The 17,069-nt window shown below is 40.2% G+C and overlaps 2 protein-coding genes across 3 annotated transcripts; one reads left to right on the top strand and one right to left on the bottom strand.

Moving 5' to 3' along the window:
* Positions 1-225: 225 nt before the first annotated feature.
* LOC132979193 (insulin-like growth factor-binding protein 1) lies at positions 226-2,495 on the top strand. The gene is made up of 4 exons (XM_061044783.1): positions 226-647; positions 857-999; positions 1,204-1,332; positions 1,448-2,495. Exons 1-4 carry the CDS (start codon positions 302-304, stop codon positions 1,571-1,573), a joined length of 744 nt encoding a protein of 247 aa, XP_060900766.1. The 5' UTR covers positions 226-301; the 3' UTR covers positions 1,574-2,495.
* A 106-nt stretch (positions 2,496-2,601) lies between these two features.
* On the bottom strand, positions 2,602-7,432 carry LOC132979192 (insulin-like growth factor-binding protein 3). Of its 2 annotated transcripts, none has more exons than XM_061044781.1 (4): positions 6,962-7,432; positions 6,097-6,344; positions 5,226-5,345; positions 2,602-3,560 (listed from the first exon to the last, which is right to left on the bottom strand). In XM_061044781.1, the coding sequence occupies exons 1-4, from the start codon at positions 7,332-7,334 to the stop codon at positions 3,435-3,437; spliced, it is 867 nt and encodes a 288-aa protein (XP_060900764.1). In that variant the 5' UTR covers positions 7,335-7,432; the 3' UTR covers positions 2,602-3,434. The 2 variants fall into 2 exon arrangements, with proteins under 2 accessions (XP_060900764.1, XP_060900763.1); XM_061044780.1 differs by having other exon boundaries at positions 6,097-6,347; positions 6,962-7,431.
* Between the last annotated feature and the right edge of the window lie 9,637 nt (positions 7,433-17,069).

Here is a 17,069-nt window from a genome sequence, read left to right as displayed (position 1 = left end):
TCAGAAAAATTGGTTGTTCAAAAACAGGGTTGTTTTGATGTTCAATCACTTTATGTTCCAAAGTCAATATTGACAACAGACCTTGTGAAACTGGATCTACGCACGTCAAGCAGGGTCATCCATGGTTTAAAGCGGCTTTGTCAAAAATATTTTATATACCTAGTTGGTGTGTCAATCATTAACACCTCTAGAGGCCGGACCTCGTATAAATATTGCTGGTTCAGAGAAAGGAGTTTAGAAGGAAAACTACACTTGAACTGAGCAATCCAAAAGGAAGAAGTTATCTACTCAAGGACTAGAGATGTCTGGATTATGTGAGAAACTGAGATTAGTGGCAGCAGTTGCTCTGGCTATCTTGGCTGTGGTGAGCTCGTCCCCGGTGTTGGGACCGGAGCCTATCCGCTGTGCCGTGTGTTCGCAGGACAAACTGAACGACTGTCCTGCCATCCCAGCAGACTGCAAGCAGGTGCTGAGGGAGCCTGGCTGTGGCTGCTGCATGGCCTGCGCCCTGGAGAAAGGAGCGTCCTGTGGGGTTCACACAGCCCACTGTGGTGAGGGTCTTCGCTGCACTCCCAGGCCTGGTGAGGCCAGACCGCTCCACGCACTGACCAGAGGACAGGGGGTCTGCACTGAAAACCTGAGCCAAGGTAATCTGAGTTTCATCTCTTTCCCTTGAGTCTAACTTGTTAATGTTTACTACTTTGAAGATCTTAAAACGACAAACTTTAAAGCACAAAGAACCATTAGGGATAGGGAATGGATGTAGGGACAATGTTAAAAAAAAAAACATATTTCTTTTAGGTTTTAAGACCAAAGATTAATTGTCAGCATTAAATAATTTATGTAACCATTACAGGTGAAGCAGATGGCGCTCCTGAACCAGGCTCCCTGCACTACCTGCTGGGTCTCAACCTTCCGCTTGATCACCAAGACACCACTGAAGAGCAAGAGAGTTTCAAAGCGAAGATCAATGCCATCCGCAACAAACTGGTTCAAGCGGTAAGTGGGGGGGGGGGGGAACCTGACTAGTTAAAATGATTCAAAGTAATCTGGCTTCCTCCCACTAGAGGGAGCACTTGCTTATAAGGAAATATATTTTTATAAGAGATAATGGGGCATTGGATATATTTGGCATTAAATACATGCTGGGTCTCTTTACACATTTGTGTAGTTCTCACTGTTGCCTGTTTGTCTTTTGCACAGGGTCCCTGTCACATTGAACTGCATGCTGCTCTTGACATGATAGCGAGCTCTCAGCAGACACTAGGAGAGAGGTTCACTAATTTTTACCTCCCTAACTGTGACAAGTATGGCTTCTACAAACCCAAGCAGGTGAGAATCGCTGGATTTCTCAAAAAATTAAATTCCGCCCACCTGTTGAAAGAGATTCTTCCTGAACCACTGGGTGATTTATTCCTGCGGTTAACCGTCCCCATTTCTCTTTCAGTGTGAGTCATCTCTGACTGGACCGCCGGCTCGCTGCTGGTGTGTCTCTTCCTGGAATGGGAAGAAGATCCCAGGATCCAGTGACTTGCTCGATGACTCAGAGTGTCATCAAGAAGTTAGTCACTAAAGGATGGACACTTTTGATCGCTCATAAACAAACACAGACTCATACACAAACAAATCAAGACAAAAACAAAGGGAAAAAAAAAAAATCTGATGAGTTGACCTCATTTTACGAAAACACACTCATTCACACTAAATCTAATATCCTATTTCAGAGGTGAAAACTTCCTCTCCTTTTATGTATGTATCAAGACTTATTTATTCAGTGCTTGTATATTCCAACTAACCATTTGTCGTTTTTAGATATTTTATATGTTTGCCTATTTTTTTGATTGTAAATAGGGCAACACTGTATACATTTGTGTTTCTGAATAACTCCACTGCTCACAACCACAAGTCCGCAGCTCTGCCAAGCCCATTTCAGAGTCTTCAGGATCAGTTTTTTTTTAAATTCATTCAAAACTGGAGCTGCTCACTGCAAGACACAACACAGCCACTCATTCATTCAACATGTTGACATTGTCTGAATGTATCTCCGTTGGCGTTTCCTCAATGGGTATTGGGGGGGAAATACTTAAAGGGCCACAAGTATGTACACGGTGGCCAAGCACAAACATATCAAGACTCATCCAGGCCACCATGAGGTTTGGGACTGTTTTTTTTCTGCATTTGTCTACCTCTACAGGTCCACAGGTTCAGCACAGGATTGCTGAAGGCTCTCTTCAGCTACAGCTTTCTCATATTAAGGACTCTTTTATTTGTCTGTTTTGACTTATTCTATCATTTATTCAGGTATTTATTATGATTCACTTGTATATTTATGCTGTTTTTTTTTTTTGCTACTGAGCTCTTGTGCAGTGAACAGAATTACTGCTGAATGCTATTTGCCAGGAATGCTGCTATTCCATTATTGTTTTGGGGAAACAATGTTCCATGTTTCTGTAATCCTGTGGATGTGCACCCAATTAAAGTGTTATCATGATGAAGTCGTGCTTAAATTACTTTTCTCATTGCAGTATAATCTATTTCAAACATACAGTCCAATGCAAGAAAACGCCACATGAGAAAAATAATGAAAATGCTACATCTGGATAAATTAATGCTGCCTTTATTAAGGAAAAATAGACCTCTGAGGGTTGCATTGTACATGCAAACAGTATAATTACTTCAACATGGGCAAGTGATGAAAATGATCACTGGCTAACATGAGATGCGAGATAACGGTTCGTGGCCTTTATCCCGAAGAATCAGCTTATGCAAATTTGAAATTGACAACAAAACAGTTACAACCACAGTACAGATCAAAGAAAATCTCTCTTTTCCACGGCTTGAGATCCAGCATAAAAAAAAAAAACTTAATACACACTGTAGCTGCACTGCCTTGTCCAACTCCCTCAGGAGCAGGAAGCAACTGGACAATAGGAATTCATAGTGATAGGAATTCATAGTAAGGCACTGCATGCTTACTCTGAACTACATATATTAAACTTACATACATTTCATGTTTGTCATACCAAGCATACATATTATGATGTACACATGTGCAATGCCATTTAATTGTGCGTAAATGAAGAGCGTTCTCATCAAAGTTTGTGACAAGCACAAATGTCTTTTATTCAGAATAACACAACTGAATACTCAGATGTGGTCTCGATTTGGTCATACAAACAGCTTATGAAGACTCCATCCATGGCAGACTGTATCTGTGACATGAAGGCTTCTTCCTCCTGGTAGTCTTCCTCTGTTCTCCCTGCTTTGCCTCAGAAAAAGGTCCCACAGGTAACAGATGGAAATAGCAAACATCCATGTATCGGTTGAGCCATCTCTGGACCTCTCTTCCAATATCCTCAGTGTCTCCATTTGTTTTTGTTTACAAATCTTCGTGCTCACACTCCCACCCTCCCTCCCTCCGTCCTGCTCCGCTCCTATTGGCTGTCGGAGTTGTAGTACTGGGCGTCTCCTCGCTCCTTCCCATCAAAACCTGGCAAAGGCTGCCCGTATTTGTCCACACACCAGCAGAAGCCTCGCTTTCTGCCTTTGGATGGACGGCACTGGAAGGGACATTTAAAAGTAGGAAAAATAATTAAGGTGGGTAGTAGGCAGCTAAATTCACAAATCCAGTTGAAGACGCAGCATTAAGGTCAACAAGGCACTCCACTCAAGGAAGTATAACAGCAATAGTTAAGCGGCATTAATGGTCAGATTGTGCTGAGCCTTGGTTATCCAGCACACTGTGGTATTTTGAGCTGCTTTTATGGTCTACCTCCTGTTACACACACATATAGAGACCTTTAAGGTAAACAGAAACCTGGTAAAATATTTGCTTAGTCCCGTTTGTGAACAACTGACAACCAAGATCTATTTTCAGAAGCTGGTGGCCAGTACGAATCATCTGTTGCTGATTACACCCCACAGCTCCAAATTATGGGTACTACAAATGACTTACAGAGCCTGTGCAGCTACCCAAGGGCTGTTATTTTACTGCCAATTTTACTAAAGGTCAACCTCCACTCTAGTAAAACATGCAGCCATTCATTTCAAAGACTAAAGAAACTGCTGCTGCTGCACAGAGAATTCAGAGCTGATCAGGAAGGAAGACATCCTTATTTTTACTCAATATTTTAGCAGGCTTTGACTCATAGGCTGCTCTGAGCTGAAAAGAAAAGTCCATCTCTCAGACCAATCCTGCATAAAAGGAGACTAAGTAGATTCAATGAGACTTAAAACTGTACATTATCAGAACAACATATTTTGTGAACAAAGAATGTATCATGAGGAGTTTATAATAAGTATATAAGTTGCATTACAAAAGGCACTGTGATTCAGGTTTTGGGCTGCATCAGCTGACATCATTAAATATTTGCCAAGTCGTGGTTATTTCTGGAAAAACACATCCAAGTGTCATTTTGAGTTTTAATAAGAGATTATTTCTACTAAAATGATGCAAATGTCCCATTTTAAACTGACTATCTACATCTGCCTGCCGCTCCTACAGCGCCTTGGGGCTCAGCGAGGACACAAGGTCCATTCTACTAAAACAAAAACAATGAGCCTGGCATTGTGAGACTGGTTATGAGATGATTGCAGGTCAAGGAGAACACTCCATTAAGCAGGAGGGACTGCTGTGTTATAAGAAAAGCTTCTTGGGTGATGCAGTGGCCCAGGAGCCCTAAGTGCCTCCATATGAATGCGTCAGAACCACTCATTTAGTACAGCCCAGATCGTGGGTGAACCATGTGAGCGTGGGGATGGCTGAAGCTCTATTTCTGTGCATGCTTCTCAAAAGTCCAGCAATTATAGGGGGAGCGCATCGGGTGCTGGTGGCCACCTTGACGTCTGTCTCCCTGGGAGGGTTCCCGTTAAACGGCCATCGTCCCAGCCGTCAACCCCACTGGGGTTTGGCCCCTGTGGCTTTTCTCCAGCGCCAGTGGCTAGGGTCTACCTCACTGGTGTGGTGGTGCAATGATGAGGCTCTAATAACTACCAATGAATACAGGAGGACAGCTACAAATCTGTAATTGGGCTGTAGGAGCCCTAAAGTTTGAGTCACTAAGCTATAACACTGAATCCATATTAATGCAGCATGTGAAAAGAGAAATGCTGGTTTCCTTTCTTTAACAGCCTTTGTACACAAAGTTTTTTTATCAAGTAGTTTTAGTAATATGTTGCCACTCATAAAACTGAAGCGTACGATGATCCTCGGATGGTCTTCTTACCTGCTTTTTCTTATAGAAACCCTTCTTGTCACAGTTTGGTATCCGGAAACCTCTGGGGTTGAGGATGTCTGTAATCTTGAGGCTGCTGAGGATGCTCTCAATCTCCCTCCGACAGGGTCCCTGCAGAGTGGGCAAAGTGAAAACAGTCAGTGTGTACATTGTGCAGTAAGTCTGCTCATAATACCACATCTTCTAAACCTGAGTGCCACTAATCCCATGAGCACATGCTGTCTCCTTTTGTAGCATAAACTGTTGGACGTTTTTCTAGATCGACATAAGCTGATCCAAAACTGCATCAGACGCTGGCCTACTTTAACAACTGGACAATGGTTGTTGCAATATAAAAGGAGTGTGGATGAAAAATGTATTCATCTAACAAGTTCGTAGCCAGTTTTTAGAACTTCATCATCTTACACAAAGGATGGAGTATACATTAAATTCAAAGCGCCCTAATAAAAAGCCAAAAGGCTTCACTTCAAGTCCAAGTTCTTCAGTCACTAATCAACGCAGCCAGTCAATGCCCATTACTCGTGTGTGCTCACTTTTCTGGCCACAAAGAAGATCAAAATAGCAGCAGGACTTCCTAACAGGCCTTCATATAGGCCAATCCATCATTCGTTGGCTCCCAGTGCACCCGGCACGCGGACGCCTTGTGGCCAAACAATCGCCTGACCCAGGTCAGCCGCAGGGCCATCGTACCCGCTCGCTGCCATGCCATTCTGCAGTTCACGATGCCTGCCAACTGTCAGCACCATTACCCAAAACATTTCATCACCCGCAGGGGGAGAAAACACCAAAACACAGAGGAAGAGGAGAAAAACATTCCTCCAGTATGCTCTGAAGACTGAAAAATATTGGTTGCGGTACTTACATACTCAGGCTCCTGTTTTGTTTCCAGTGAGAAGTTTAGTTGGTCTGTGATGAGTGGACCTGGGAGCTCCTCCATCTTAAAGCTCTGGGCTCTCTTCTGCTGTTCCCTGCGAAGGACTTCTGACTTGGCAGAGGGGAAAAAGGGGTGAAGCGGATGCCTCAGTGGTCCCATTGGTCTTTGGGTGCTGTACAATGTTTGAGGGATTAAACCGGTGAAATTCCTCTCCTCATCCTGAGTCTCAGTATTATCTGCTGAAAAAAAGTGTTTATTTCAAAAACAGAGGATTAGGAGAAATCGATTTCTCAGAAAGATAATATACTTATGTCAAATGTGGCAGAAAAGGAATGAAATGTGAAAGATGGCTACCCCCACTTTATTGAAATGTAACCTTGAATGCCTATAGTTGCTTTTTAACCAAAAGCACACATTTAATAAGGTTACTTTACAATATCTGAATTAAAGAGGAAATCTAAAATTATTATTTGCATACGGGTTCAGGGAAGTTGAGGTTTTCTCATGAATTAACCATCTAATCTTTCACATTCTCTTTCCATCAATTCATTATAAATGTTCATGAAATAAATGAATAATCGGTGTTGAGCTGGATTGCCACTCTAACTGCATGTTATGGACATAAGAGATGATTATTAGGCTACTTTTAAACTTACCTCGCACCACAATGGAAATATCTTCACAAATAGAGCCAGAGGTTTTAAACCATCTGACAACTCCGCTGCATCTAATCAACGTATCTCACTTTTACATTACATACGTGTAAGTGTATGCAGGAACCGTAAAGCGCAAACAGAAAGTATAAATCGTGCATGTGGCACGCAAACTGACGAGGTGCATGCAGGAGAATTACCTGGAAGTTCATTAACTGGAGGTGTTGGTCTGACGATAAGTCGTTTATTAGTAGCATTTGCACAAATCCCTCGTCCCTCCAGCAGAGCCAGCAGAGGTTTCGTGTCCCCGGGCTGATGCTGACATGTGAGTCCGAAGCCACATCTCCCGGTGTACACGCCGCACGGCTGGCCGAAACTCAGCGCGCAGGTCATGCAGCAGCCGCAGCCCGGTTCGCGGACCTTCTCTGCACAGTCCTTGGGCAAAGGTTTGCACAAAAGCCTCGCTCCGGCGTCACATGGCTCGCATTTTATAACCGGTCCGATTGCACCTGACCTTCGAGTGAACGATGCGAGGAGAAAAGTCATGCAAAGTGCGCGAAAGCAGGAATCCATTGTGGCGTCTGAGGGCTTATGGTGTCAAAGTGAGGAAGAGCACTATGTTACTGTGGTGACTTTTCACTGGACAGCTTCTCTCTCATTCACATGAAGCCACCGGACAAAACATCTCAATATATAGACCCCAGTGACTGTACTAGTCACACCCCCGCATAGCTTGTGGTCTACTGATGAATTGCCTCGACTCCGTTATTCTATAAAACCATATGATGAAATTGGGAAGATTTAACAGATCACTGGAATAATAATTTACTGTATCGACATGTGACTCAGAGCAAAATAATATTCAGAAAATAAGAAAAAAAACTTTTGTTTGCCTTATCTAACAGACTTCATGTCTTGATATTGTCAATATGTTTTAATATTTATTGACTCACAATCAAGGAAATAATCATGGAAGGTAAAAAAAAAAAAAAAAAATGCACTGAAATGTTTTAATATAGACCAATTCTAAGCTTTGGAGCCAACACAAAGTTCATCACATGCAATACACAGAGTCATTCATAGGGGGCGCCCTATGTGTTTTAGTGTGTGTGTGCGTGTGTGTGTGTGTGTGTGTGTGTGTGTGTGTGTGTGTGTGTGTGTGTGTGTGTGTGTGTGTGTGTGTGTGTGTGTGTGTGTGAGAGAGAGAGAGAGAGATTATTATTTTAACAACTTGGGCGAATCACTATTTTATTTTCATATTCAAAGGCTTAAATGTTCTTATCTGCTATTACTGTATATAGTTGTTCCCTTAGTTTCTTGTATGATTTGGTTTTTGTTGCAAACTGTGCTTGTGTGCACTTCATGTATCTCGTGTTTGTGTGTCCATTGATTTGTGGCTCAAGAAGCTGCTGCACATGAACCTGCATGACCTGTGTGGTTTTACCACATACACTTGGACAAATCCATGCACAAGATGATTGTATCTAGCTGAGTTGTAATAAGCTACAACAGATGAAGTATTTAAGACTTGGTGATGAGTGTTAAAAGTACATTTACTCAAATGTTCAGGTATGATTTTGTGCCCTTACCTTACCTTTAAATCAATTCTACTATTCCTCTATTACAGAGGCAAATATTGTACATTTCTCTCTTTTTCACTTAACATGTGCACATGGGAAAAGTTATCCAATGAAATACTTATGCTTTTTTTTATTTATTAAACAACCCAACATGTATAAAAATCTCCAAACTGACAAATGCTTGATAATAAAATTCTGCCTTCACATTCATTTATCTATATATAAAAATTAAGAACACTCCCCTGGAAGATGTTGATAAAATAAAGTACCTTTACTTTACCACTATTGTATAAAATAATAATAACTGAAAGAGTGAATATATAAATGATAAATAATTTGAGACATTCAACATGTTCATTACTTATGCATATATGCATTTTATATGCTTTTATATAGGCTACGTCAGATCTTTATTTTTAAAAACATAGAAAAAATTGCATTGAACTGCAAAAAGTTGCAGAATATATTTTGGTTTCAGGGCTGAATTTACAAAGAGGATAAAGACGAACCAAGTAATGAGAACATAACTCAAGGAGACCTGCCCATATGGTTATCAATGTTTTGGACTCTGTAAAAATACCTCTCATGTACCTGTTCCCCACATGTACAGTAATACTATGGTCTCTGACCTTGTTGTTAGGATGTGTGACATAGCTGGGCCTGTTCGTCAGTGCTACAAAGCAGACCTTAGAATAAGGACACATACCAAACATGTAAGTGAGAAAATTCCTGAGTAATTACATCTGAAGCATTTTTAGGTCCACGATTAATTGGTTACAGATGAGCGAATGAATGCACCAGCACAAAATGTCCAAACAACCCACCTTAAAAGAATAACAGCAGGAGCAGCAAGGTGTATAGTTCCTCATTGCTTTTGAACATTTTTAAGAAGCCAATGCCAAATCAGTTGCCAACAAGCTCTGGCGTACCGCCACTTGACAGACAGGTCTACAGCAGAGCAGTGCTCAGTGGAATGCCAAACATTTGTTTCATAAGCTGAAAAAAAGCCTGCTGATTTCCCTCCCTCTCCTCTTAGAGCTCTTAGGAAGGGGGTCTCTCAGCCACCTGTGCATATTCAGCATAGCATAGGAGAGAGTCGGGCACAGGGAGTAATGTACTGAAGGAATGCCATCCCACAGAGCAGCCACTCAATAAAGGGGAGTGTGAGGAATTAGCTTTAGCACACACAGGATATTACTGTACATGTGTTTAACATAAACTGCTGTCAAAGTCTGTACTGGCCAACCGCAACTGCTTGTCAAAACCTAATCCGGAGCAATTTTCTACTGTTTTAAGATGATTTGGACTAATGGGATACACTCGCTTGAAGCTCTGAGAGTGGTCTGCATTTGCTCCAGCAGTTGTGTTGTAGCTCTCTGTAGCATATTGAACTGAAACCGTCAGCTAATTATATCCTGAATGCCTGCTTCTGGACAGAGGTAGCATTAAGCACCTGGGGGCCCGTCTCTACGGCTACTTGTGGGGGCCTTTAAAAAAGTTTTATTTTAGTATTCAAGGGGAACTTACGTTTTATATAAAGTTGTCCTCTGATGAGTCATGATGGCATCGTATGTATTTGATGTATTTTTAATTGTTACACAAAATCCAATTCAATTGTGAAAGGGGCCTGGCACACCTGCCTTGAAAAAAAACAATAAAGTCATACACACCACAAATCAAATATCAATAACCACACAAGTGACACATATACAAACACACACACATATTTTTGTGTTTGGGAGAATAGATAGGTTTTGAATTTCGCTTAAAGTAGAAACAGTAGTGATGGACCTCAGGTCAGCAGGAAGTTTGTTCCAGGGAGAATGACCATAGTAACTAAAGGCCCCCTTTCCAGACTATGATCTAGGTACGGCTAAGAGACCTCTAACTGGGGCGCTGGTGGCCCAGTGGTTAGAGCGTGCGCCCCATGTATGGAGGCTGTAGTCCTCCAAGCTGGCGGCCCAGGTTCAAATCCGACCTGTGGCTCCTTTCCCTCATGTCATTCCCTATTCTATTTCTCCCTGATTTCCAACTCTATCCACTGTCCTGTCACTCCAATAAAGGCACAAAATGCCCAAAAATAAATCTTTTAACAAAAAAAGGCCTCCACCTGATGACCTGAAGGGCCAGGTCAGGTTGTAGTCTGTGAGCAGGTAAGAAATGCCAATGGAGTTTTTCCAGGTCAGGTTGTAGTCTGTGAGCAGGTAAGAAATGCCAATGGAGTTTTTTTAGGACTGGAGTGGTATGTTTAAATTTTCTAATACGTGTCAGAACTCTGGCTGCTGAATTTTGAATAAAATTAAGTCTTCCTACAGATTGTTTGGAAAATCTGGCATATAGAGCATTGCAGTAATCTAATCTGGGTGAGATGAATGCATAGACTAATTTCTCTGCATCAGTTTGGGATATGAATGTTCAGAATTTTGATATGAATTTTAAATGGTAAAAATCCTGTTCTGGTAATATTGTAGATATGACTGTCAAAGCTAAGGTCAGAATCCAGAGTAATGCCAAGATTTTTGGCTTGCTCACTGTATTTAGTAGACGTGGATTTGAGGTGAATATGGATGTGCTGTGCCTGAATTTTTGGACCAATGGTGAGTATTTCAGTCTTGTCTGTGTTTAGTTTAAAAAAGTTGATGGACATCCTTGAGTTGATATCTTTTATGCAGTCTGTTAGTTTATTTATAGGACTAAGATCTTCAGATGAGAGAGAGATGTACAACTGTGTGTCGTCAGCGTATGAATGGTAAGACATGTTATGTAACTGGATGATTGCTCCAAGCGGAAGCATCTATAGATTAAAGAGTAATGGCCCAAGGACTGACCCTTGAGAGACCCCAAAGATAATTTTTGCTTCTTTAGATTATAAATTGCCACGAGAAATGTAAAACTTCCTGTCTTTTAAATAGGACTTTAACCAGTCAGGCACAGGGCCAATAGAATCATGAAGCCTTTGCACCCAGATTTTCTGATCAAGGTAGCTTTTAGTTAGATTTGACCTGAGTTATGTCAAGGGATACATTATATACAATTCATACATATAACCCTTTCATCAAATCGAGGTCTGCAGAACAAGTATGGGTAAAAAAAAATGTTTATGTATGTGCTTATCCCTAAAACTTGAAAATTAACCAAACTCTTTCCCTGTCACATCTGTCTACATGTGGCTATATATTGTATTTAAGTGTTTTGGAGTGAGAGGGTTTGGGGGATGGGGTTCAGGAATGAGACTGCCACAGATCACATGACAAGTCTGGTAGGGTCACTGTTATTCTTTTATCCCCCGTAGTCTCATGACTGTCTGTCATATAATTGCCCCTGTCTGAAGCTTTTCAGGCACACTCTCATCACATATGAGTTGTAAGCAAATGTCTCTATCATGATTAATACAATCTTCCTTCCCTTTGATTCTGTTCAGACTGGCACCCATACAGGGGTTTGACAATTATCCGATTATAAGATGTGGTTTGAATGGTGAGCAAAATAAAGAGGCGAAAAGGCAAAGGCTACCTTTCATCTAATTCCAGGGTCGGTTAATTATTTTTTTGGAGCGGTCTGTTCGTGTAGCTGTCGTGGTCCCCATTTCTGGAGGCTTGGCCCCCGAGGCAGTCCAAGGCTGTAATTAGGCCTGAGCGAAGTGGAGGACGGAAAGAGAGGAACTCTCAGCACTCAGTCTGACAGATTGCAAAGTGCTCGGAAGTGGGCTGAGAGTGGCGCCGTTCACTTTGGGCCCTGAATCCCCCCTACTGCCAGACAGTATCACTTCCTGTGTCTGTATTTCTATGTCTCGTATTGAAACATTAGAACTTTGAACTTGAATTCACAGATGTATTCATTTTTCTTCACATGTGCAAAACATATTGATTCTCATTTTTGTTCTATTGCTCTCTTTTATCACTTTGCCACTTTGCCTTCTGTTTGACATCAATAATAACTGATTGAGTAAATCCCATGTACATGAAAACTGTTTCTAATTGAGTAAAAGTTTGTTTTATTCATTATTTAGAATTCTTCTTCTGTGGTGTGTTTTGGAACTTCAATAAAATCAAGTACAAGTGAAATGGACAACTGCATGTAATTTCTTCTTGCAATAGTCCTGTATCATTTTTCTCCCTGACACCAACACACCATTACTCATCGTAAACAAAGACAAAATTATAGTTGGTGGATGAGGGAATATCCCTAGCAGATGCAGGCCCTACAATGCTCCATTTATTTTATAAGTGATGGTGGTCTGTGGTTGCAAGATGTGGTTTGATGCTATAAAGAAAAGACAAAGACTTACAATAGTCCGTTTTAAAAGTTATAGATGTCAAAACAGGGAACATTTTGGGTCTGCAATAAATAGAAGATATTGAGTTATATTGAGAATATTAATTGGCCTACTTTTTATGAGATATTCACTGCTGTTGTTTTACTTACATGCAGATAATGTTGAGACATGATTCATTTAAAGCACACCTCGCATGATTTAGAGATCATGAATATTAAATTTACAAGTAAAAATTGAAAGCAAGTCTATTCATACAAAGTCAAAGTTCATGTGCTAAAACATCACCAAAACTTTTCTGTAATAATGGGGATCTAGCGTCTATCTCTTGAATTAAATAAACATCTTAAAGTGGACATTAAAAAACTCACTTTAAAATGATTGACAATGTTAATAACATCCAGGTACTATTAAAGTGAACATACTGAGAGCATAGTGGTCAAATACTATTGATCAAAGAAACTTGAGCTCTGATAAGGCAGCAGGCACACACCATTGAGTCACAGGTCAGGAACCCTTGGCCAGTATTAAAGTCATGACGTAAACACAAATTCACATGACAAAGGCATTAACTGACCTTACAGCCTGTTGATTTCAGTTCAGTGACCATGCCCTACAGAGACCCCTCCACAGCAGATGTGAGCAACATTATCTATGAGTAGACTGGGATAGTCATGACCATCTGTGAACTTTATCCCACGCTACAATCCAGTTATGTTGTCACCTTTTTACCACAGTCACGACTGCAGAGCATTACAAACTGCTTTGATTTATTTCTTGGTACTGTATGGCACAGAAACTTGCAGCGTTGACACTTAAATCTGTTTTAACCGATTCTGAAGCAAAAAAGTTTGTAATCCTTTAAAACTTATTGACAACTAATGATACACTGATGGTGTTGGGTTCATTTAGACTGATGGTGGTGGGTTCATTTAGACTCAATCCAAACTATGTTGAGGCCTGATCTGAAAGCTAACAATTAAACTCTGTATTTTGTGGTTTTGTTGTCTGCTGAAAAAAAAAAGAGAAGCCTCAAATTGTTCAAATTTTTTTCTCCCCAACCTATACCCTATTACCCATGTGCCGCAGAGAAAAGAGATGAGCCCTGCCCCTCTAATTAAGTGGCTGTAAAAATCCTGCAGAGCTAAGGTAATTGAGGAATGAGAATAAGTTCTGTCAGGCAGATATACAGGGTCTCTCATCTCTACATTATCTCCAAAATGTGATTGGTCTCAGCCTGCCAGAGGACTGTTAAGTAAATTTGAAAGCTTACATTTTTAGGACATTCATATTGTGTGTGACAGGCTCAGCATACCGACTTCATGCGTCAACACAATAGCAGTGATTATACTGCAGAGGCTTGTCAGCAATTGCCATATGTTGGTTAAAATAAGTCAATACTTTTGTAGGGCATTTTCAGTACGTCTTTCTTCCTTGAAAATCTACTCAAAATCGTAAATATAAAGACATCAAATCTTTTATAATGGGAAATTATTACACTATCATGCTAGGCATACATACTCTTCTCAAACCTGTTTGAAATATAGTCTCACCTTACAAGCTTTTCTGTAATCTAATCATGTTGCTTGGTTTTCTGGACTTTCCCCGGCTTCTTTTATTTCAAGGCCACTCCACACTAAATAACAGAGGAAGACAGGTTCAGGGCTCTCTGCAGTCACCACACCTGGGCCCTTGCTTCCTTCCTGCCCTCCCCGGGAATTCTTCACTTTCACCACCTGCAGAGGGACAGTACTGAGAGGGGAGGAAGGAGGGTCTACCCTATTACACCTTTCCTGCTTCTCTGCAATTTTATTCCCTCTAAGCACCATTGCGCCAGCCTGTCCAGGCTTGTGTGCAGGTAAAATCCTTTTTTTTTTTTTTTTTACAGCATTTCACCAATAAGACAGTGGACACGTGTGCTGGATCTGTGCATTTGTGCCAGGAAAGTAACGCACAAATGCACTGAAGCTGGCTGTATTTCAGCCCTACTGAAGGATGTAGTGGAAATTCACTTGAGACTGTCACCACAACTTTTTCAGCTTTTAGAAAAAGCTAAATAAATGAAGGTAATTTTCGCTAGGGTTAGCAGCCACATCACTGAACAAAATAGGTTCAAAAATATTGTGTAGCTAGTGTCCTCTGCTGGCTGTAAATTGAACTGAAGCTTTTCATAAAACTTCATGTTTCCAGGGAGGCCTCTTTATTACTTAACTCTCAGCAGTATAGTGACATGAACATGTTACTTATCTGCTCCTCCTTTAAACTCTGGGATTAGCAACAATTTGAAGACAGTATAGCTTGAACTCTGCCTGTGACAAACACTTCAGAACACACAAGACCTTTGCATGGTACTCAGTGACAGTCCCTGAACAGCAATCATAAGAAAGACATACATGTAACTTCCTGTTATTCACTGTTCTTCTAACCTACAATACTTTAATAAACATCGTAGAACACTTAAACGTCTGACAGATTTCATATATGATTCTGAAGATTAAAAAAAATGTACGCTTCATAAAATTAGGCACAAACAAGTACGTTATGTCTGTTGGATAATACGATTTAGGAATACAAAACATGGATTCTAGACTTAGTCATATCATTGAAAAAGTCTGATTGCTTCAATAAAGAGCAGGTGTAAACTGATAAAGAACATAAACGACGTGTTGTGTGACAGAGGATAGAATAAGATTTTTACCAACCAAATGCTTCAAAGGAGAAAATAAAGTAGAAACCCGCCGTGCATTTAATGTCAAAAAGTGAAGTTTCGTGATACTTGCTTACTACAGGTAAGCTATAGGCCTACTCAGATATGAAGTTTGCTACCTTGTTAGTTATACCCAACACACACGTGGATAAACATGGGGCCAAAGCTAGCCAGTCTTTTAATTCACAACTTAATACGACGAAATGTTGTGTGTTTACTTGAAGCCTTACAAAAACGAAGGAAGAGCTTTCAACTGACTGTTTGTGGGACCGGTTCCTGGATCTCTGATGGTTGCCAGGCAACAGGTCCTTGTCTTATTTTTCTCTTGGGATGGGAGGTTAAAATGCTGATGGGAGGTTAAAATGCTGTTGAAGTGTTATTTGTTAAATAGCCTAACTCTAAATTTATAGAACAGCTGTTATTAGTCCTATAGAGTTATTAAACAAATCATGTATTTGTCATTGCTGCTCCAGTTATCAGCAAATGAAAAAATAGCTAGTATGTGAGAGGCCTAGTTTACATTATGTTTGCTAGGAAGTGGTTCAATTGTTGTCTAACCATATGAGATTATTTTGAATGTTTTACATTGTCTTCTATTTGTGTTTTCATGTATGCTAGGCCTACTGTTCTTTTGTGGGTATTTTTTCTGTTCGATGAATAAACTTCTGTTAAAAGGAATTTCCCAATGGGGATAACAAAGACGTAAGTCTTATAACCAATTAGCCAATACGTTATAATAACCCATTAGCCATGTTTAGCCAGTTTGACACAATCACAAACTGGGAGCTTTACACTCCGAGCGAACGTGACATAAGAAACAAATGGCCAAGTAAATAAATGTCAAATTCGACAGCTCAAGGAGATTAAATAAATGTTTCACTTTGTTTATTTACAGAACGCATCACACAATGTCATGTCAATACACAAATAAACTGTCCACTTGTAACAGTTAGCATGTTATAAACAGAGGCAAAGTATTGTGAGATACATATGAGGTACAGAATATAGGTTATGAAAATGCTTTTTTTTTTAAAGATAACAATTGTGTAGGCCTACGATTGTGTAGACCTACATCGATGTAATAATTACACCCCTAACAGGACTGCATTTGGAGGTAGGACCCTCACTAGATAAAAAGGATGCTCAACCAAGAGTTGAAAGGAATCAAGTTTTATGGTCATTTTCTCATACACATTTCCGACAAGCAAACAACTGGGGTCAAAATAGCTATATTTTTGCTCCAGTGCAATAAGTCCAATATCACTGACAAATGGCCCCTTTGTTTCTTCAAAAAAGTTTTAAAAAAAAAACCCAAATATGATTACAATGTTTGCTCTTCCGCTTTAGCAGCCTGTTCCTTTTAAGTAAAAAAACAAAAAAGGATTGATAAGCTATTTGGTAGGCCTACTGAAACCTGCCCTGTTGTTTTGGGCAATGGACCCTTTCAAACATAGGGCACTTTAGTAAAACATTGGCAGCTGTTTGTAAAATCAATTTGTACCCACTTCAACAAAAAGTAATGAAGTGTTTTTAACTCAATAGTGTCAATATATATATATATATTAGGGAATAATTAAAATATTGTTCTATGGTTCCTCTCATTTTAGCACACACACAACCATACAAGCACACTTTCATTTCAATGTTGCTTACAGCTTTCAAAGTGGTAATAATCAAATACATCTTATAAAGAAAGTTATTTAACAGTTCCAGAAAGGTTGCATACATGCTGCACATATACAGAAGGC

Source organism: Labrus mixtus, chromosome 8, assembly GCF_963584025.1.
Source record: "Labrus mixtus chromosome 8, fLabMix1.1, whole genome shotgun sequence".
In the NCBI taxonomy this organism is placed as follows: domain Eukaryota; kingdom Metazoa; phylum Chordata; class Actinopteri; order Labriformes; family Labridae; genus Labrus; species Labrus mixtus.
This window is presented reverse-complemented; position numbering and strand designations above follow the sequence as displayed.